The following is a 24,433-nucleotide window of genomic DNA, read 5'->3' on the forward strand; positions in this document are numbered from 1 at the left end:
TAGGGAATACCCATCTTCACCTGGGAAGAATCCCACGCTAGTTAAAACACCTTTTGAGCTCTGATAGTGAAAATGGGGAGCTTAAGTCATCTATTTTCTGGATCAGTGGATGCTAATGTTGTTGTGGAACAGTAGGAGGAGCCAAATGATCTAAAAATATCTTCTGTTAGGAAGGCGAGAGTAAACAGACGGAATTATCACTAAAAGCCGATCGAAATCTTCGAATATTTCGCCAAAACCATATGGATATATCTTGGGGAAATAGAATGACAAAAATGATTTCCAACCTTCAGATTTTTCTTTTGAAATAAATTTTTCGTGTGTTTAGAAATCAGTATGTAGTAATCAAAATTATCGGAAGTCATGTTTTGACAGTAAGTCTCGGCTTCTTTCTTTGCAGCTTCTGTACACTCTCGTCCCACCATGGTGGAGAAGGAATTCTACTGTTCTTGGTGCTTTTAATGGGAAATATCTCATCCGCAACCTCCGTCATTTTTAGCGAGAGCCACAGAACACACTGTTTCGTTATTATTTTCTATGTCAGGAAGATTTGAAATTTTTTATCAAGTCGTTTTTAATATTCATTCCAATCTACATCTTTTAATATATATTTTAAACGTGGTGACCATGAAACAGAAGGCTTTTGCTATGAGGAAAGCTAATCAGAATTGGTAGGTGATCGCCCCATAAGAATAAGAGAGAGTTTCCCAAGTAAGAGAAGAAGCTAGGCTCGGTGAACTAATGGCTAAATCTACGGCACTTTGACCTTCATCAGGGTTGGTACGGCGGGTAGGTAGAACCTGAGTTTAATACAAAGATTATGAGAATCGATAATATCAACAAGGTCTCTTCCACAAGTTTTAGTTGTAGAACAACCCCATGACTCATGATGAGAATTAAAATCTCCTAACATTAAAATGGTTTAGGTAAAATAGAAATAATGTTGTTTATTTCAATATAGAAGGAATGACGCGGAGCGGATATAAATAGATGTTCAAAAATATTATTAACAATGGATGCTATTATGGAAAAAATCATTATGGTGAGATGGGAAGTCAAACTGGGAAAAATTATGACTTGATGAGTATGGCAACACCGCTATACCCATCGGTTCTTATCTTCCTGGAGATAGGAATAACCAGGAATTTTAAAACAAAATTCGGTTTTAACCACGTCACTTGCTATATAGAGCACAAGGGTTAAATTTTGTTAATAAGATAAATTAAATCAGATTTGTTCTTCAACTACGCTTCTGCAGTTCCATTTGTAGTACTTTGCCCAAGTGAGCCATTGTTAAATATGTCAGTTATTATTTTCAATAAAGGCAACGTTGGACGGTAAAATTGTTTGTGACAGTGATGAAACTAAAGTTATAATAATATCAGCCACCGATTGTGGTTCTGGCAGGGTACCAGTTTTAGGAAGTGCACACCCATCAGCATAAGTGGAGAGTTGAAATCACCCACAAGAGCTTGGTGGCTGCACGATCATAACCTTGTATCGATTTAGGCGGAGAACGGGCTTCAGAAAACAGTTTTTTATAAGAGTTACTGTGCAATGGTTGAGTGGCTGGAGTTTTGATATCTTGGCTGTTGGCTACAAAAGAAGATGGGGTGTAAACTTTAATGTGTCAGCATATGATTTTGACACCGGAGGATGTATCTTTGATGCTTCTGAGTATGAAACGCAATTTTGGGCCATATACTTTTTTATATTTGTCTGCCTACTGGCTTCTGGACAAACCTTGCTAATTGCAATATGGGGCCACAAAGACAACAATAACTATTATCTTGGTCGCAATCACAAGATGTACCAGTATGCCCTTGTCCACATTTATAGCACCTTGGTTTAGATCTGCATGTATCTTTAGTGTGTCCATACCGGCAACAATTGTAGCATTGAATTGACGGATAAATGTATAGTTCTACTTTGAGGAATTAAAACACATAAATACTCTTGTGGGAAGGACCTGACCATCAAAAGTAAGCACTATAGTCTGGGATGGTTTCCAAGTAGCAGAGCCATCCACTATTGTTTTAAAATTTAAGCATCTTACTTTTATTATGTCACCACAACCTAATGGAACCCTAATATTTTCTTTTTATTTCTTCTACAGACATGTCCACCGGTACACCTCTTACGAGCCCCATCCTGGTAACATTAAAAGATGGAATAAAAGCTTCATAACCTGTTTCCAATAAGGCATGATGTTTTAAGAAAGAATTTGCAGCTGAGTGACTTGTGAATGCCATTCAAATTTTGTTGCGACCGATACGCTTCAAACTGCCTTGTACTATGTTTGGCACCTGGTTTTATACAAAAATCTGCCAAAGCATATTGATGCAAATTAAGATCCTGTGTTACCTCTCCCCACCAGACCTAGCAACATGAATAATAAATGGTGAAGCATCCAATGCAGTATATTCTTTTCTAATACTATCAGATATATTGGGAGGTAACTGGGAGGCCTGAGATGGAAGAACTTGTGTATGTGGTGCTATAAGAGGTGATGGATTTTCAGTGATTTTTCGTCACTGTCTTCACAACGACATCCACTTCTACCTGAATCTACAGCCATTGCATTTTTGCGTTTTTTTATTACATGTTTTGTAACACCTTATTTAATCGTATGCGCTTTCTTTTATTTGTATTGGAAATTGAACAATCTGTGTCTATGCTTGAAGCAGTTTCTATTGTTACAATGTGATGGTTGGGGAACATCACCCCAGGATCTGGGGGCTCGTCCATCCCAACCCCCAACTAAATATTAATAAAATATACACTTACCAATAGTTGGTTTCTATATACACTACACTACAATTAAATAAATAATGAAAAAATATACAATTTACAACTTAACTGACTAAATTTCTGAATAAAAATAATTATTTTCAATTTAAGATGAAAAAAGACACCCGCCAAATTCAAAGGTTTCCCGCGCTTTTGCTAACCGTTTTATTATGACATTTGCCAATTCCCATAGACTAAAGTAAGGCAATGGAACTAAAAACAGAAACCCTTGAAATTTTTTCGGTGACTTCTTATGCAAACCTGACGCTATCTATCAGAAATACACATAAACACATCAGGGTTTGAATGTTTTGGCACCAGATGTTCTGGATTGACATAGGCTACTTTTGATTCTGTAATATTTCTTTGGGAAATAGTTTTTTTTTTTTTTTTATTTTACTTATATATATATGAGGCGGATTGGTACCGTGATTTTTGGGATTTTGTAGCGGGAAGCGTTTTTAACGCGAGCAACACCTAATTGAGAATATTAATATGTGGGTAGTGGGTACCAGTACCTACCTACTAGTCGTACGCTATATCACGTGATGCACCATAATACAACCACTCCAGTGGGGTACTATATATATTATGAGTCCTTTGGTCACACAAACGATTTTCGGGCATTATAGGAAAAAAGTCATGGTGCGTGCATTCTACAGACTTTGTACTTAGGTATACTTACATTTGTAACAGATGAAGTCCTGCTCTGTACCGTATTTAACACGAGTAGAGCGTTTACGTGCCGCGCGTGAAGTCAACTATAGGTAATTCTTCGCAAAATTCACTCACACAGAGCCGTTGCGTAGCTGTGTGCGTAGAGTTAGCGCGTCGGCTATCTTTATAGTCAGACCAACCAATTTTGATCTTTTCGCTTTAATTATCTAATTGGAATGTAACTTATGATTTATGAATTTATGATAAATGAAGAATTCTATTATTAAATATATAAGAATTCATCATGAAATAGTTTATATGTATCATTTAGTAATTATAAAAAAAATAAACATTTTAACAAATTTTAACGGCAATTTTACAAATTGTTATTTTTCACTTTTAAATGCAAATGCTTAAATTTTTTAAGCATTTGCATTTAGAAAGTACCCTTTAGTAAAGTGGAGCTCATCATGAAGCCGAAAGATAGGCACCAGAACTCCGTAATCAGACAATAAATCAGGAAAATTACTGTGCTACGATGTTTATAATGGACCACATAATTACTCCATCTCAGTGACATCGATCATCAATCGATCGATTGTACATCCATGTATAACAATTTATCAGTTTTATATCCATAGTTTTGCATAATATTTGCGACACACGACGAAGCAAAATAGTTGGTTCTGTACTTTTTTTGACCAACAGCAGTCATATTTGACTGTAAGTATGGGAATACTGTCTTTTACATCGCCACAGGCAACATCTTTATCAGTTTCTTCCCTAGCGGCCTCTTGCATCCTGTCCTCTGCAGCTAATTTCAATCATTTAGCTAACTCGTCGTAACATTTCATGTAAACATTTTGCGTTAATATTGGTAAATCTATGTGTTGGAGATTGTAACCTTCGTCGTGACTTATTATTTTTTTATATGTTCTATTTTTAGAACTAATTGTATTTTGTTTGCCATAGTTACTTCTCTTTAGTCCGAAATAAACACTCATGTCAATAACATCTTTTTACTAACTTTATTTAATTACTAAGAACATATACCATATTTACAACACTATGGAAGCTAACTGTTCGTTTAAATTTGATCTACCAACTTCAGTCATCATAGCTCCATTCACAGTTCCACGATATACGTCCATACTATCAGTATATCTCTTAGCGCTTAAATAGCTTAAATTCCATATTGCACATATTACACTTCATTAAAAATGTTGACTGCAAGCAAACATTCTCTTTCAATAGTTGTAAATGTTCGATACTACAACCTGTTGCTCTGTTGTGGTTATTGAGTGTTTTAATTTGATCCAAAAAATATTGAAAATCTATAATTTTGCGGCTTTTAATAACCTTATTTATTTTGAGTGTAATATCAGGCACGATTACATAAAAATTAAAAAAAATATATGGAATATACTATTATTGTTATCGAAGTTTACGCAAACACTACATACTTAAGTAAAACTGCATATGGATCTAGACGCGTTTAATTTATACAAGTATAATGACGCCGAAACCTGCACAGGGTTAAACGTCAGGATAAAATTATATGTAAAATTGATGTGAGTGTGTAAACCTAAACTAGCCCAAATAGTTAAGAAGATAGGTATACTAACTACTACTAGTAGTTTTATTCACTACCTACATAAATTACCAAATCCCTTATTTCTAAGGTTCAAAGAGAAGAAAGATATAGGATTCCGTCTCTCGTCACTTGAATTTTCTTAACAGTGCGCATCAGTGAACACAAAAACCTTGTTATTTGAAAGTAAGCGTACCTATGCATTATGCAAAAAATCAGCCAAGTGTGAGTGGGACTCGCACTGCGTATTTGGCGAGTTGTAAGCGTTTTGACAACGGACAGCAGTGATTCTAAAGGAGAAAAAACATATTTGCAGGCAAAACAATTTGCTACAAATTATGACTTTACAAAATTTATGTAAGACGCATAGTTTCCGAGATACCGCGAAAAGTGTTTTCACCCCTTTTCCATGATGGCGGCCAGGGGACAAGGGGGCGACCTCACAAACTTGAGATTAAGCTTCTATTGACCCCCACACATGTTCTAAAAATAAAATTGGGTCCTCTAAAAATACAAAGCTCATGTAACATTTCAATGGGCTAATTGTTTTTAGCTTAAGGTTCCATTTTTTTCCTTCGAGTAACTATGCTCAAGTGTTTAATGAGTAAAAAAAGCAACAACCATAACCACAGTCGCATGTTATAACATTAGTACATCAATCTTTTAGCTTTTGCTTTAGCCAAAGTTTCAGCGTTGTTACGTTTCCTTTTCTTGCCTAGAAATAGCTTTACTTCCCATTGTGTCTGAAACATATTAATATAATAATTATTTTTAGTAAATACTAAAATTATTGTCAATCATTAAAGAAAATAATTTTTTACTTACTAAAGTACTAAGATGTGGCAATCACTGTATACACGTGACTATTTTTCTACGCACAGCAAAGTCCAACTGAGTCTCGCCGGAGCGACGAGCGATACGTCCTCTCTAGAAAGCCTCAAGGCGGTCTAATTTGAAACGATTTGCGCGTTGCGTTTTATAGTGGTATTTAAAATATTTATAGAAAAATAACAGAACTAATTTTGTAGAATTTTTAAATTGTATGTTTTAAGGAGATGTTCTTCTATTATAGTAATCCAATATTATATTCAATTACGTAAGATATAGTGATAAAAAAATCATTTAAATGACCAACATTTCTGAAATTTTCGAATTCTTTGAATTTTTATTTCATGAATTAAACATAAAAGATATTTTTCTCTACTAACTTTTTTCTTCAGGATCTTTTTAGTTAGATAAAAATAACATATTGTTATGTTCCTTAGTGGTTTAAGATATTTTGAGCTTCGAAATAGACGTTCGAAGCGCAAATTTGAAAACCTCTGTTGAGAAATCATTAAACAATTTACAAATACTCAATAAATCTAAAAATTTTCTCTACTAACTTTTTAGACAACAAAATTTTCTATAATAATTACTAATTCATATGTTTTTTAAATAATGTTTTGATGGATATTATCTCCTTCGAAAAGTGCTGTTTTTGAGACATACGGCGCGCGGATGCGTAAACGCTCTTAAGTGCGATAGCTCAAGGTCCATTTTCATACATTTTGTTTCGAAGTATCTGTAATTTAAGTAAAGATTTAATTATTAGTTAGTGATAGCAGTTGAATGTAAAATACAATCATGGATATTTCGGCCTTTAAAATTTAATATGACGAAATTTTAAAGGCAGAAATATCCATGATTATTAATTATTTTTACATTTTTCTTTCAACTGCGAGAACTAATCACTAACTAGACGTGAATTTAAATTCTTTACTTGCCAATACTTGTTTAGTTACCCAGCCGGCCTAGCATGCGCACGACGACAAAATTTTGTCGACACTTTTTCTCGTGATTTTGTCGTTTATCTCTATATGTCTACCGACACTAACATGCGCGCTCATTTTCTCGATTTGTCACGAGAAAAGTAGAGAAAAATTAATGTTTTATTAATCTGTGGTATTTTTGTCTACAAACATGAGCAAATAATTTTATCGTTTTTTGACACATGTAAACGAGATATTTGTCTTCTTTGATATTGTACGAAGAGATAAACCGAGAAAATTATCAATTTAATTTATTCGTTAAAACGCGATGGTGGTATCTTACTATAGTAAAATAATATCGATATACGACAAACGAGAGGCGTGTAAAGTGGAAAGAAGACATATTATACTTAATTGATTTATGATATCCCTTTGCTACAAAACGAATGGCATTGTATATTAAAGAAAAGTTATCTCCCGATTTGGAGTCTCAAGCCAAAGGCATAGCCGTCCGTTTAAAGGTAATTGAATATATTTATTACATACTTAATTACATAAGTAGCTGAGTTTAATATCAATTGAAGTATTTTGATTTATAGATAATGGAATCATTTTTATTTTTTTTAGGTGAGACTCGTGAATTTTATGTGCAAGGTATGTTAGGGCTCTTAGATTGTACCCATATAAAAATATTACCTCCTAATGAGCCACAAAGTGCACAATAACAAAAAATGAGGAAGGATGCCTGCGACACCAAGGTTCAACTGGTAATGTACTATTAATTAATTATTAGAGTTAATAGAAATAAAAAATGAATGTACTTTGAGAAATATCTTCACAATTAATAAATAGCGTGTTACCTTTCATAAAAATGAAATTAGTGTGCCAACTAATGAGGTAATAAGAGCTATTTAATCAGATTAATTGCAGTTTTAATTTTGTTTATTTTAATACTACAAATACAAATGAGTAACTTGTTTTACTATAATGTTTTGCAAAACTAGTACCTATATGTTACCAAAAAATGTCACATTATGGATTCAAACAGCAAAACTCTTAATGTGAATGCCAGGTATCGGAGAAGATACTATTACTATGCAACTTAACAATATGAACAAACAATATCTTGCTTTATTTCTTTATTAAAAACTTCATTTACACTGATTGTATACTGATGGACTTAACAATAATGGATATATGGTTATACACTGTTTCAAATAGTTGTTTGACTATATTATTTTACCACTGGTACAACTTCACATTATATTACTATTGTTAAGCAACTATAGGTAATGCAGTATTTTATGTTACAGTGTTCCAATGGAGGAAACTATTATAAATGACCATCATATGTGAGAAGAACCTGTACAATTATCAGTACCTGCAAGTGTCTCACAAGCAGGATGACCTCAATTATAATAAATAGATATTTTCCTATGTAAATAATGTATATTTTATTATATTCACATTTTAAATATCAAGATAGTTTTCATTATTACAACAAAATCTTCTACACAAATTTAGGCAACAATAGAATATTTCATAATAACTTGTTATACAACAAATTTCCTACAATTACTGTAATGAAATACTATGAACACTTACAAGAAACAGAAATTGCACTCTCAAGTAATTGCTGCAGTTTACTTATATTATTAATTTCCTAAACCAACAGAACAAGAACACAACAGAACAGAACCAAATTTCCTAACATACAGATGTTTTATCTAGTGTATAAATAAAGATACCTAATGAAATATATATACATGATATTAAGTATTAAAAAATGTAGTTTTTCTTAAAAACTGGTTATAAAAATACATATTTTCATTAAAGTATTAAGTTCAAACCGAGCAACAAAAACTTTTTGGGATTAGTATTTGTTAAGCTCTTCAACATGGTGTTGACTGCTGGGCTGGGGACATTCCAATGAATGTAGAGGCACTTGATTCACGGAACTAAAACAAAAAGAAAATATATACTTACTTCATATTTTAATAAAAACTAATACTAAAAAACATCAATTACCATCGAATAAGAACAAACTTGAGCTTTGTGGCTGCAAAGTTCAACTTACAACATTGGTGTTTTGCTAATAAGGTTATTGTTTCACTATACTTACATCAATTGGGTATTTTGTGAGGCCCAAAGCCACAGCCATCTCCTTCCCGATTGGACTACTGATTCCATTAGGCATTATGGTACATCGTTCTCACGGCGGGGCGTAGTCACCCGAGGTAAAGTCCGGCTTGGGCACCATATACTCGTACAAATAATTGTCTTATTAGATTTTATTTGATTTGTGTCTTGTTACTTCGTACTCCAAAATAGGGCGGAGCTGTTATTTTGTTTTAGAATCCTTATTATATTGTACAATATTATTATTAATTTTGAATTTGTTTACTTATTTACGTCTTTTATTTACATTATGCTCTTTGTTATGACATAAACTGTCACATAAAACGTCAAAAAAACCTAATTGGATCATAGATCTATAAAAATTGAATGAACTAAAACCATTGTAGCTATATTAGAAAATAAAATGTTTAGAATATATATTTCAATGGGCAACATCGGTTTGTCTTCACGAGTAAACTTATGTCTTCAACGAGGAATTTGTCGATCATGGTGCGCATGTTAGAGAAAACGAGATATTTATCGACATCGACAATTTGTCTACTCTCGTTCTCGAGATATCTCGTGATGCGCATGCTAGGCCGGCAGATTAAAGGCGAAACAAAATGTATGAAAATGGACCTTGAGGTATCGCCTTAAATTAGTATCAAATTAGTATCCAGTCGATAGTAGATACCTATACCGGTACTATATTTATTACTTATTAGATTATAATGGATTACTTATGTAAACGCTAATCATTATAATATAAGTACTAGGTACTTGTTGATGTTTTCCGAATTCCGGTATCTGTTCCGTTTACTTATTTTTTCTACAGGTTTACTTTTTTTAATAAATGCTGGATACTGTCACAACGTATTTAAGGTTAAGTTTTAGTAATTAAGGTGGTAGCTCAAGGTCCATTTTCATACATTTTGTTTCGGCTTTAATCTGGGTAACTAAACAAGTATTGGCAAGTAAAGAATTTAAATTCACGTCTAGTTAGTGATTAGTTCTCGCAGTTGAAAGAAAATGTAAAAATAATTAATAATCATGGATATTTCTGCCTTTAAAATTTCGTCATATTAAATTTTAAAGGCCGAAATATCCATGATTATTAATTATTTTTACGTTTTTCTTTCAACTGCGAGAACTAATCATTAACTAGACGTGAATTTAAATTCTTTACTTGCCAATACTTGTTTAGTTACCCAGATTAAAGCCGAAACAAAATGTATGAAAATGGACCTTGAGCTACCACCTTAAGATCCTTTTGTTGCACCAGCCTTTAAATCTATAATCTAAATTATATTGACCGAGATCTATGTCAAAATATGAATAGAAAACAATAATATTATGTTTGTAAATGTAGGCGTATGCACGCTGCACACTGTTTCATAGTTTTTATACATTTTTTAGTATTATTGTTTTTTTTTCGTAAATTTTTAGTTATTGTTAAATACTTTTATGTGGATTTTCTCCACACTCTTACGGTGATGTGCGTGTATTAGCTTATATAATTAATCAGACTTTGTATAGAAAAGACTTATTAAAAAAAAATAATTTAATAATAATATTATATAATATTATAAAAGAATGGACAATTGATGACAAAAAATAAAGCCGGGAGTTTCTTTCTGCCTTTCTTCTTCGGGTAGTCATCGCTTAGGTAGTTAGTGAAAGGCTGGTAGGTTAGCTAGGTTAGGGCTTTTATTGTCCTCACCGGTGAGGATCGCGACGCGTTTCTCCCTTATTGCCTATTTAAAAATACATATATACATCATTTAATTTCTTCTTCCCTGCCAGCCCGAGCTGGCTTCTTTGTTTACTAAGTACTTATATTTTTCATTTATTTTATTTTCAATATAAATTGTCTTTGTTTATATGAGCTAATTTAATTAAGTAATAATTAAATATTCTCATGTACCTTGACTTATCATAAGTGCAACTATGTTCGCCTACGTGATGAATAAAGCATTTTAATTTTAATTTTATTTTAAAAAAATAACAAGGTACATATTTCGAACAATAGTTTTCGAGTATTGTAGAATTGACTACCAACAGAAAGCTATTTAACCACATGAGTAGAATATAGACTTTATCGACTTATATGCTGTGTCTGGCAATGGACTGTTGCTTAGATAGGTTTTTACCGCGCGTAGATGCAATGCTTGCGTGGGTATTTAAATCTAATAGAAAAAATTGCAATCTACCATTTTCACTAAAACTGTTAATTTTTGTTTAAAATTGTTCTATGTTATTACGTCGTCAATGATCTATATACAAAAAAAAATATTAAAATAAAAAAATTAAAGCACAATCCATCAGTGCCTACTGGTAACTAGAAAAAAATACTCTATTCGCTTTTGTAATAGACACTTAAAGTAAACCTAGGTATGTAGGTATACCAACCAACTAGATTCATCGTCAAATGCAATTGATCACACGATGTCGCAAGAGGTGATACAGCGTTGATGCCGCTGCGAAATTACCGATCGTGCGCGGATATTAAATGTTTCATGTAAGTATATTACCTACGACCCTTACCAATTGCTTGCATTTGAGCATATCAAAATAACTTCTGAATGCATTAAGAGTATGAATCGATACTTCACTGTCTAATGTGCAAGTTATGAGGTTTATCTAGAACAGTCGTACGTTCGTATCCCGTCCTTGTGATATAAAATAGGGGTAACCCAAACCGGTTTGGGTAGGTTAAACCAGGCGAACAACCTTTTTTACCCATGCTTCAGTAAGGAAAATGCAGTTTTTCTCGAAACCATAAACATGAAAACATGTTTTTAAATTGAATTTTAGAATAGCAGCGCCTATGCTTCGGGATGACATTTGTCGCAGCCCTAGGCACACAGTTAAGTGTGTACCTATATATCTCATGGTTGCCAATTCACATTGAAGCCTATAAGGGCTCACGAACAGTTACTAGCCTTCTCCCCTGCTCCCATCCTGAGGAACAACCACTCAACCGAGACCCCTAAGCCAGAGCCTACTGTAGTTACTTTGGTGTGTTAAGTAGAAAAAGAAATAAATAGTTTTATATTTATCGTAATACAATTTAATTATGAAATCAGTATAAGTAACATTATAATTAGTAAATATACTTACTTAATCTAAAATTCATAAATTAAATTGTTATAACGTATTGTATATACTATATATATGGCCAAATATACATGAAATCGCGGAGCAAATTTTCAGACAAAGCGTTGATCTCTACAAAAATGCTACAGCGCCATATTTGTATTGACGATGATGGTGATGGGTTTGATAGATGATATTGGCATGGTAGTCTGGGCTTTGACCTTTTGGGTTAGTCTTACAAGGTGAATTAGCCATCAGAACAGGGATTTTCTCAGCGTGGATCCTGAAATTTATTTTGTTTGAATTGAGACTTCCAGTCATGACTCTTTGGAAACTTGATGTCAAAACCCAAAGTTCTTGTTCGCCTTTAAGATTATTTACAACTTTAACTCCGCTTGCAAACTGCAATGTTTCGCTATTGATTGCCACTTTGTGGAAGTTACGTGGAGAGAATTCTGATGCTGTGTTCCAGCACAAAATGCTTGGAGGATCCATGTAGCCAAAGTAAAGGATGCCGTCGCGATCCATGGCTTCAGCTGCTGACTGACTTGCGCGTTCCTCTGGGAATACCTGTAGAAATAAATATTATTGAATATTGTAACAGCCTCGGTGACGTAGTTATGTCGCGTGTGCGGTCCCGGATTGAACAAAATGTTATTTCATTTTTCTTCTCGGTATCAGCCCGGAGACTGGAAATTGTGATCGATGTGGCGATAGGCTCGCCCTCTATTACCGTAAGACGAAATACACTTGGCTAAGTTGCATGCCCTGGTTACACCTCCGTATAATCTTTCGGTGATAGAGGCGCGAGACGATTTTTTGTTGTTTAAATATATACCCCCTTATTCATAAACGTTTTTTATCTAACGACCGAGTAAGGCTGTGATAACAAGTCTGTTTCTCAGTGCTGACGGCATGGCAGTCTTCGCAGTGTACAAGTAGGGCCGTTGTGATTGGCTAATATTGAAATACAACAATAATAACCAATCACAACGGCCCTATGTCTGTTTCTCAGTGCCGTTGGGCACTGAGAAACAGTCAAAATTCTTCAAAAATTGCGTTACGTAATACTTGAACGGCCCCTTCATTATTTCTACGATCTATTGTATGACAACCTACTTCGTATGAGTATTTTATATAATGTGCAATGGATTATTATAATGCAAAGGTATAAAATAAAAAGCACTTACAAATACATCTCCGGGGTTGACCGTAGGATCGTGTAATAAAGATTCGTTTCTCAATACTCCAGTGCGAACAACGTTCTCAGTGGTGGACGCTAAAGCGTGGAAGTAAAGCAAGCGGCCCTTTCCCGGTCGGTAGGGAGATAGAGCCATGCCGAGAACTCCGTCCATAAGGTCGAAGGATTCACCTGTAAAAATTATATCAATTACAAATTATTATGGCAAACTTTGATATGCCATGTAATAAAACTATTTTAAAAAAAAGTTTTTACAATGTATTAAACGAGTTTCTAAGAGCTTCTTAATATAGAAGTATACCCTGTTTAAATCAGCACTGGCTGGTGATGGTGTCCTACCCCAGCAAAACGATGCGAATAGGCATAAATAAAAAAAATATATAATGTAAGGCAGAAGTATACATAGGTATTGTACCTATGATCATCATCATTCGCGCTCCGCGGGAAATAATTTATGTGTTTAATGTACTGAACGTCTCAGTAGTCAAAGTTGCGTTAATAATGAGTTGTGTATGCATCTGCCAAGTGTGAATTTGCCGCCCGGGGCACGGACCCTGGCTTGCCCCCCCTAGATCCGGGGTTGTAGAAAAGTAACACTTACCATCAATAGTAAAGGTTCCTCTAGAGGGATACGGGAAGAATAATTTATTAGTGGCTCGCCAGGAGCGGTCTCCAGCCACATCAACTACGAGCACTCCAAATCCACTCACGTCAGCAACATACACGAAAGTATCAGAGCAGTCGCCGTAGCGATGAGATCTGACGTCGACCACCTATTGATAAAATAAATAATTAATACCATATTATTATCATTATACTAACCGTATTTTTCTGTCGTAACTCGTAACTAACTTTAGTAAATTATACACATGAACCTTCCTCTCGAATCATTCCATTCATTCTTAAAAACCGCATGAAAATCTGTTCAACTGGCGTAGCGTGGGTTGTTCCCTTCCGGGACGGACTCGGAGGTGGAGGAAATTTCTTTTTAAATATGTAAGGATACTATTGATACTAATCTTTACTAATATATAAAGCTAAAGAGTTTGTTTCAACGCGCTAATCTTAGAAACTACTAAACCGATTTTAATTTTTATTGACTCATAGGAAGCTATTTTACTCCCGAATTCTTTAGGCTACTTTATATCGCGGGAAAATATTTATCCCGGAAAAAACCTCACACGGGCGGAGCCGCAGGCAAATGCATAAATATAAAATTGTTACTTACTGGAGTGATGAAAAGTGATGATGCGGTATAGCTGGAGGTGTTAACGACATGTCTGTAAATAAGTTTGTCGGTTGAGAGATCGAATGCTAGAAGTTGAGGCGGGCAAAACTGTGTTTCTCCGATCTTGCCTGCGTCCATTACCCACAGCCGATTGCATTCGTCGATCTGAAATAGGAGGTAGATACTTAATGCGTGACTGATTTGTAGTTTTGCTTTATTTTTATAGATTTTTTAGCTCTCCAGAGGTAACCAAGTAAGACATGATCCAATGAGCCTTTGTGACACACATGAAAATTAAACTTACGTAATGTGAATATAAGATTGATAAAAGGATCGTATAATCGACGACTATGCTGAAAGTATTACGTAGTTAGTTTTTGTTTACTACCACCTTGTTTTGAAAGTTATAGCTATATCTAGTTCCATTCTACACCAAAAAGTGATCCGTACGAATTGTCAACGTGATGTTTATGAATACCTGCGCTATTACGTAATAATTATTTATCTTCATAGATATGTACTTATATCTACAATAAAATAAAAATATAAGTAAAAAATAATATTTTCTATTTTAACTTTACGAAACTAAGGAAACTGCGTTACAATTTTTTAATAAAATAACTATCGTAATACAATAATATTGTCAAAGTTAACATTATTTTTTTTACTAATTAAAGACAAGTTCAGTTAAAATGTCACTGAATCATAATTATGGGAGCGCCTACTAAACATTATCTCATAGATCTTGTTTTTTTATACTACGTGAATAACGTGAAGCAATCATTGCATTCTCTTTGTTAGGGATAGCACGTGTCTATTGTCTTACTTAATGAGATTGCAACGTTTTACAGGAAAATATAAAGACGAACACTTAAGTTCATGGCTATAATATCCAAGGCGTTATTGCAGATGTTAAACAGACGCCTTGAGCAACACCTTATGGCCTATAAAATAATATGATTAACTACGATAAACACTTATTTCAATTTAACATTGTTGTACGAAGCGATCCAGTCTTCTCAATTTACACTATATAATGTATAATTATAATCAAACATATTACAGTTACTTTATTATCTGAATTCAATTATTCATTGCAGGTCGATAAGTACCTACGTTAATAAAGTTAAGGTCTTATGTAGGTAGGTATTATGTAAAGTTTAAATATGTTGTTACAAAGACAAAAGCTCATATTACTTAATAGCGCGGGTTCAATCGTAATCAATTACTTAGTACTTAGTACAGCTTCAAAGCTGACTTAATTGAAGGGACTAGATAATTTATTCGTGCTCAATACGTACAGCCACTCTGAATACTGAAGTGAGCCCTTGACAGTTTGAGCCCTGGTTTTCATGCCACGAGTAGTCAGGATAGCCCACGATGCGGCCTTGCTCGTCCACTGTTCCGAGTGTTACCGGCCGACCTTCATCGAACCGAGGTATCGACACGAAAATACGTGACGTCAGACCACCTGTTTACAAGAATAACAAAATGACCATCAGCATATATCAATAATAATAGGAAGTGTATTGTCTTCTGAATACTTAAAATGTGTTTATAATTAAATAAATAATATTAGGTTGTCAGTGGCAATATTATGTCACATACATTATGGTATTGTTTAAGCTTTTATCCCAATTCAGAGATAGGCAGAGCAGCTATAAACCGAGATTTTGACACTTAGGTAAGTCCTACGTAATAGTAAGCGAGATATAATTCCAGACTTAGACTAATCCGACGAATGTCCCTTCACAGAAGGGGGACATTTGCAGAATTCTACCTCGGTTTCCCTTTACACTCTTAAGGGCAGCCTAATAGGAGCCATGAAGGACTTGCGGACAGACTTTAAAGGTTGTTCGTCACTCATAAGTCTATACACTCAATACACTCACAAGTCATCTACAACTCTATACAGTCAAGTATCCTCTGCGACCCCTGAGATGGGTGGCCGTCGACGCCTTCCTCCGGTGCGCGGGAGCATTTATTACCTAACATTCGAGATAGGCGCCATCGCGTAATGGCAATTACGGTAAACATTTAAACACTTTTTGTCGCAGGAATTCGTAGCCGCCCGTAATGCAGCGAAGCACCGCAGAGTTGTAGTTAGTATTGTCGTGCTTTGGGTTGTAGTGTAAGAAACTCGGTCTGGCAGCTGGCTGACGTTCTTCATCTTTTCGGGTTGCTCTATGACTGATTCTTAGACCTGTGACCCTAATATATATTGGACCCTGTATTGGATGATTACATCCAATCGCCTCTTCAGGATAGCCGGTAGTGATAAAGAATGCACTTTCTCCGCGAAATAAAAAAAGATTAAACTCTAATATTTGACATAAAGACCCAATATTACTTTAACCAACAGGTCTCTGGACAGCGATCGAAATACGTAGGATGTACATACACAAATTACAAATTCTTGTAGAGACATAATAAATTACAAGCATATTTTTAGACAAAAATCTAATTATTGTTCGTTTATAATGCCAGCTTCATCATAAAACATAATGGTCATTAGATATTTCAAACTATGCCGCAAAGGAGACCTATTGAGTCAAGCGTACTATATATACCTAATCTATGTAGGTAACATTTCATGTACCATAAGGGATTGGATTTGATTCCCGGATTTAGACACGCTAAGACCATGATAAAAATCGGTTGTGGCGCGGTAGCTTCTTAGGTTCTAAACATTTGTTGTTGTAACGTGTTACAACTAGCCTCAATATTTTGTTACACTAACTCCATATCTTATATGATTTAACGTCACAACTATGAAATCATGAGGGTAGCAATAACAACTTTTACAGAGTTAAAGATATGTTTGCATGCGTATAAGATTAATCTGTACTAAAGAAAGCTATCAAAAATTTTATGTTAGTTCTCGAAAATTATGCGGATATAATATTGTCATTGTACCGTCCAGCAGGATAACAGCTAAGATGTAACATAAAAAAATAAAATTTAGTAAAAAAAAATTTAGGTAAAGTTAATACACTTGGTTAAAATGCCATGTTACATCTTAGCCCTATTATAACAACGCCCTTGCCTCCCTACATATTTAACAATGACTGTAGATAGCTGTATAAAAATATAGTTCCATCCTTCCAATATTTATTGTAGAAATAAATAGAAAACAACATACAAACAAACGAACGGGGCTGGCAAAATACAGTTCAACCCAACCGCTAGGCTTACCTAGATAATGGGTACCCATAAATAAAACATGTTTTTAAAATTTCTCAGATATTTAGAACACTATATCTAACATCAAAAAGGTGAACAATACACATTGCGTGGCATGCCATATGCCATTAGTTCACCTTATTGAATTACTGGGCCGGTCACGCTGATGGCTAGTTTTTGTAAGTACATATCTGACTTTCGACCAAGGTCTTTCGAATTATCCTAAACACTAAAACCCGGAACCGGCGTTATATCTATTAAGTAACTGTCGTTGCAAGGTTACATAATTTAGACAACATATTTAATACATAAATAAATTAAATCAAGTAGACAAGTTGGAACATTATGATTTTTTTGTGCATTTAACAGGACCAGGTCAAATATAATACACGTGTACTCTAGATTTCAGTTTTTTTTGCTTCAGCGCCATTGCGAAATTATTATCAAGTAACCTCCAAAGCGTGTACATAATATTCGAATATTTTTAATTATTTGCATGGTTGACAAATTTTGGATTGCTTATCTTCTTAAAGTAGAACGAAATTCTAATTAGGGTTGACATTTATTTGCTGCACTATTAAGATTAGCAGACAATTAAATTAATCTATAATTTAAATTTAACTATTCTAACACTAATTAATTATGCATAGGTTAACGGCTTTCATTATTAGTATGTTGTAAGTACTTAGTCTAAATTCCTTGTCCTTATTGTAAATATTTTTTGATATATCAATAATAATGAATTATTATCCAAACATTCATAAATAGAGTACGCGACTCTGTAGTAAGTGGTAACGTTGCGAAAGTTTTTTTATATATTTTTTTTATTTATCTAACTTTGTTTTATTTTCTAGCTACATACATATTAAATACATATAATATATAATTTTGCATGCTGTGGTCTCCTATAATTTAAGAGGCACGTCACATTGTTAATTGTACCAATATTACGACATTGTATTTATTATATGCCGCGTATCCTTTGTTGGAGGTCCTTAAATAAATAAATAAAATAAAATATTTATAATCTTGACGAGATACTGGATATATTACGTAGTATTTACATACTTACTATTAGTATTTAAATGCGTACTATAATAATATAAAGCTAAAGAGTTTGTATGTTTGAACACGCTAATCTCTAGGGGACTACTGGTTCGATTGAAAAGTTCTTTTAGTGTCGAAAACCCATTTATCGGAGCATCAATGAAAAATGTTGGCTAAAACAAGAAAAAATTATTCCTTATGAGAGCTCCGTTGCGTGCGCTGCGTAAACTCTTAAACAATTTTAAATAATACATATGTAGCATATTATGCCTACCTAATATGAAACATGTAATAAATTACGGTTAACGAATTAACAAAGCCCTTTTATTCTGAATTATTGGGAACTAATCTTGTAATGCTACTGGTGATAACTTTATAACAATTTCCTTTTATGATGTGATTTTAACTTTTGACCAATGAGTTAATTATATATATTAGTAAAAAAAAATATATTATTATATCCTCTTTTGTAACAAATTTAACAAAAAAATAACCGTTGTCCTAAACAGATTGTTACATCCAGATAGATTAAGGTTTACAGATTCCAATGAAAACTTGCTCGCCCATAAATAATCCTAGATAAAAAAAAAATACTACAAAACTGTACTGTGTTTTGACAAATGTCCCTAGGTATCTAAATAAAAAAGGTTGGTCGCATTCGAAACAAATTAAATAAGGTAATTCAGATTATCTTCCGGAAAATGGGGTGACGTAAAGTTTGGCCAATGTACAAAGTAACCCATGTTTACGGGAATTGATAAATATACCTATAATATTATTATGTAAATTTCCATATCGACGGTTGAATCGAAAAGACGGTTGTTTCGAAAAATTTTAACTAGGTAAATAAAAACTTAGAAAAAGGAGCTGATTTTGAATATGTATTAAAGTTAATGTCGAGACGTTTGTTTCGAAAAATTTAAACTAGGTTAAACAAAATTGGAAATAGGAGCTGAGTTTAAATATGTATGAAACCTAGTGTAGCAAAAAAATGTCGCTTAAGTCAATTAGCCTTTCAACCGTCGATATGATTTTAGAAAACTATGTGCATTTAGTAACGTATATTTTGTAGCAGCCAATCAATGCAATATTACTAGTCACCATTATGTATGGGCCACCTAAATTGTTGTTCTTAAAATAGTACCACCATTATGTATAAATTAAATTTTGCCGAACACCTTTTGACAAACCGGACTGCGTGAAAAAAAACTGTTACCGTGTGCTTTTTGTGTGCGTAAATTGACAGTAGTGCGATTAGAATTCTACACTAGTAAAATAATTAAATATGATTAGAATTAGGTACGGACAAGGAAGTTAAATATTTCGCGCTCATATACTATAGACATTGTTACACGATTATATTAAATACTTATTTAAAAGAGAGAGAGGTTCTTGCTTAAAAAATTGAGGTCTCTCGTCAGTACTTATCTTTTTTTTTATTTCATATTTGTAGTAGTCGCGGCTGTTTTACTTTTTTTTGTGTCTTCACCTCCACACTTTTAACTTCATAATTCTTTCCACTTCATAAAAATTATGACTCATCAGTGATTATGACAAAAAAAAAGGTTTGGGTAAGATCGGTCGAAGAAAAATACGACATAACTATTTAAATATTAAATTTATAATTAACTTCCTAGTTCAGCAGGTCAAAGCTAGTTGCTATATTTAATAAAATATGTCAGTATTTTTAGGTCACAGAAACCGAATATTATTTTAATTATTTAATTAATTAAAATAATTATTTTAGACCATTAAGCACCAAGAGTTAATAATATATAATAATATCAGCCCTGTATTATATACTTGCCCAGTGCTGAGCACGAGCCTCCTGTACTACTGAGAGGGATTAGGCATTAGTCCACCACGCTGACCAAGTGTCGTTTGATAGGCTTCACACACCTTCGAAATTCCTATAAAGAACTTCTCAGATGTGCAGGTTTCCTCACGATGTTTTCTTTCACCGTTAAAGCGAACGATAAATTCACAAAGAATACACACATGATTTTTTAGAAACGTCAGAGGTTTGTGCCCTTGGGATTTGAACCTGCGGACATTCGTCTTGGCATTCCGTTCCACACCCAACTAGGCTATCGCCGCTTACTTAACCAAGAGTTAGTCCTACCATTTTATGAAAATATTTTATATATCAATAAATCGATGGTGTTATCAAATAAACAACAAATACATTTTATAGCGGTGACTAGTAGCAGACTCCCCGTCCGTATAGGTCGCAGTACGTTGCCTGCACGATACACCTCGTAACGGTGAGTATCCGAAACAAGGTGTATCCAGGCGCCGCACGTGACATCTTCCCGACCAATGGGGTGAGCCTGCGCGCCACCAGGAGTCACGTAGTCCATGGCGCGTGAGTGTACTTATGATAAGTTTATAATTATGTGCATTAAAGTTTACGCTGCAATATTATGGACTCTAATTGAAGCTGACCCACCCCGACTATAATTTTATTTTTTAAATCGCATGTGTTATTTTTGATGACACAATATTATCATTCTTGCCGCCCTTGTACCTGGTATCTCATCTATGCTGCCACAAAGGTCGTCCTAATGAATAATTTTCAAATTTCGTAACCGACGATATTTATCAGCGTCCTTAGCATAAAATCTTCTTGATTTATTCAAAAAGACATGACTGATGAAGTATACCTAAACATACTTTATAATCACTGAATATGTTAACAATAAAGAAATTCACGCATTGCAGTAAAATATTTTTTTACAACTAAATGATTAGACGGGTAGTTCTCTCGTCTGAATCCTGATGCTAAGCTTCACGATCACCCAGGTTATCAGTTGCAATACCATTATGAGCCCAAAATCACAAATGTCCGAATTGCATGAAATTAGCTCACCTAAGGCACCCTAAGGCATTGGATAGTAGGTTCCAAAATACCCAAGGAGTGTATTACAAACCTGGGCTAATAGATAGTCACCCAAATTGAGCATCGAAATTTAGGCTTCCTATTTATTAAATTCAGCTTTTAATATTAATAACAAGGTCTTATCAAAATGCTAAAATAATGCTATTTATACCCAAACTTTGTTCAAGTAACACAACTACGGTCTACGCAATAAATACGATTATGTCCTTGCTATACAAATTCAATATAATATGTCTCATGTAACTGAATATAAAATATTATAAGAAAAATAAAAGATTAATGTTATTAGTAATACCAAATACTTATGTAGCAATATGTAAATCCATCAAGCTATTGGTCCCGGTTATTAAAAATCAATTTTTATCGGCATCTCTGACAACCAATTAAATTATTTGGCACTTATCTATACTTTAATATATTTTTGGCACGTTTGGCACGTCTAATTTGGTATAAGATCCCTGAATGTATCAACAACGATAGTTTTAACCAACGTGAAACGCAGATTTTTTTTACAAAGAATATTAATATTATAAAGTAATAGAAGAAGAAACTTACCCGATCTATGTTGTACATCGACATCAATTGGCACGGAGTTTCCTGGCACATAATGGCGCTGCTGCTGAGCGTATTGTTTAGCTTCTGCGCTCGGGAACACGAAGTCGAGATCATTCCATTGCCGGACTACGCGCAGTTCGCTCTTCGCTCCCAAACCTGGCCAGCAGCATGCCAGACAGTAGGAAAGGAGGAAGAACCTCTCTACACCGTACGACATCTCCAACTTATAAGCGTCGAGTTGCTGCGGATCTATTGAATTAAAATAATGTTTTAGCAACTAGAAAATAGAGAATATTTTGCATTATAAGCAATATGTTTAAAATAAAATTAATTTATTATACAATACTGTCGTATTACTGTGAAAATTGTTTATAATAAATAAACACAACAAAGTGCATTATTACGAAACTCAAAAATGGTGCGTTACGAGTTTGTAAGTAGTTCAAGCTGATGAGCATTACAAAGTAGCCTGATAACGAGAACTATTACCTCAAAACAATTTATGGAGAATGATATTCTATGGTAATGAGTGGCAGGACATGAGGTACGATAATGTATCTAATTCTGTCCTCATAATGAAGAAATACATCTAACATTTTTTTAATGGAATTAAATACATATTCGTGATCAGTAAAAAAGACATATCAATACTTTTGTCTCTATATAGAAATTTATGTAGTAATATCCTTTTCCCTATGGTGATAAAATTATAAGTAAAATAAATAATATTCGTAATCTAGAAAAAATAAAAGATGAATTTACCATATCGACTGAATAGATCCTGGCACACACCGTATTGTTGATTAATAGAATACATTATATGTTGATAAATAACTATTACAGTCTATTTAACTTCTAAAAACACAATATTTATTCTCACAATTTTTTAAATATTATTCACAAAGCGCTAAATTTGCACACGTCGAACACAAACAGAGTTACGATGAGACTCCCAAAATTTAACGCTAATAAAATTCATAATAAACAATGTAAAGCGATAAAAAATATTTTATAAATTATAATATTTTTTTAAATTACAAATATGAATTAAACATGCAATTATACCCGACTTGGATAATAATTATTTATTCTACCACATTTACAATAAACACAAAGTTCTTTTCTAATGAAAATTACTTTTTATGTTTATTTTTTATTTAACGATTATTAGTTTCGGTAACACCGTGCTGGAAAATTATTATTGATTTTCGGACACGTGTGGTGCGATTGTTTTTTTAAATCACACTGACTAACCGATAACTAAGGTTGCCTAGATGAAGTGGTGTTCTGTACTATCTAATTTATAGGTTAACCTATGAATATCATTGAAATTCTTAATCGCATTATAATCGCTATATACACGTGTCTAAATATAAATATTGTAAGTAAGAATACTTATGATACTTTTATGTTTATAACAATATCTATAAATAGATGCATAATTAAACAAAATAATATGTAGATATGTTTGCAAATTTCTAGTAGTTATAAGACGTCGTAGTGACACTGTTATATAAGTTTAATTGTAAAATAAAATTTGTTTGCAATTAACTTATACAACGAACGGAGTATTTAAGCTGTTTTTCATTAAAATGCAATAACATTAATTACCGTAAAGGGGTTTTAGCAGATTTTTTAGTTGATAATATCACTTATTATCTAAACCTTACGTCATTTTTAACGGTGCAATGACCGTGTGATTTGGACTTTTAACACGGCAATAAAGGACGAATTTATAAAAAACAGCAAATAGTATTAACAATTTCAGTAAGTACTTTGTTTAGATAATTATATCCAATTTGAACCTAAGCTCGAAATTCTTTTATAAAAGCCGATAGAGTCATGACTAGCTCTATATTATACTAGTTGCCCCGGCAAACGTCGTTTTGCTGTTACATTATTATTAGAAAAATATTTTTGTAGCTAAATAAAATTATAAATATTAAAATCGCGATTAAATAGGGGTTGGTAGCAGAAGAGTGAAAATTTACGGATGTATGTATTTTTAATGCCAAATCATAAAAAAAGAAACTAAAAAAATTAACAAAAAAAATGAGGTTGAGATTATTTCAAGACGAAAATTTCACTTAGGGATTTAAAATATAGTTTAACCAATTCTCAGACCTACCAATTATACCCAATAAATTTTATAAGAATCGCTCGAGGTTTTTCGGAGAGGTTTGGGAACTTACACTGTGACACGAGAATTTTATATATTAGGTTGAACTCTACTTAATTTGAAAAATAAACAATTTCAGCACGCCTATCGAGTATCTACAAATGACACAACTGCACGACTATAGCTGATAATTACAAA

At 33.5% G+C, this 24,433-nt stretch overlaps 1 protein-coding gene across 1 annotated transcript; it reads right to left on the minus strand.

The window, feature by feature from the left end:
• Nucleotides 1–12,070: 12,070 nt before the first annotated feature.
• Nucleotides 12,071–22,948, minus strand: LOC119193478 (protein yellow-like). Its single transcript, XM_037447081.1, has 7 exons — nt 22,879–22,948; nt 22,117–22,365; nt 15,734–15,903; nt 14,433–14,597; nt 13,806–13,977; nt 13,194–13,375; nt 12,071–12,573 (listed from the first exon to the last, which is right to left on the minus strand). The coding sequence occupies exons 1-7, from the start codon at nt 22,931–22,933 to the stop codon at nt 12,136–12,138; spliced, it is 1,431 nt and encodes a 476-aa protein (XP_037302978.1). The 5' UTR covers nt 22,934–22,948; the 3' UTR covers nt 12,071–12,135.
• Between the last annotated feature and the right edge of the window lie 1,485 nt (nt 22,949–24,433).

Source organism: Manduca sexta, unplaced genomic scaffold, assembly GCF_014839805.1.
Source record: "Manduca sexta isolate Smith_Timp_Sample1 unplaced genomic scaffold, JHU_Msex_v1.0 HiC_scaffold_57, whole genome shotgun sequence".
In the NCBI taxonomy this organism is placed as follows: domain Eukaryota; kingdom Metazoa; phylum Arthropoda; class Insecta; order Lepidoptera; family Sphingidae; genus Manduca; species Manduca sexta.

Excerpts from the sequence above, each read along its gene's own strand:
- LOC119193478 (XM_037447081.1), bottom strand. The coding sequence starts at position 22,933 with ATGTATTCTATTAATCAACAATACGGTGTGTGCCAGGATCTATTCAGT. Across the intron at positions 14,598-15,733 it reads CTTCAGTATTCAGAGTGGCT|ATCGACGAATGCAATCGGCT; the intron begins GTACGTATTGAG and ends CTCCTATTTCAG. Across the intron at positions 13,376-13,805 it reads AGGAACCTTTACTATTGATG|GTGAATCCTTCGACCTTATG; the intron begins GTAAGTGTTACT and ends TAATTTTTACAG.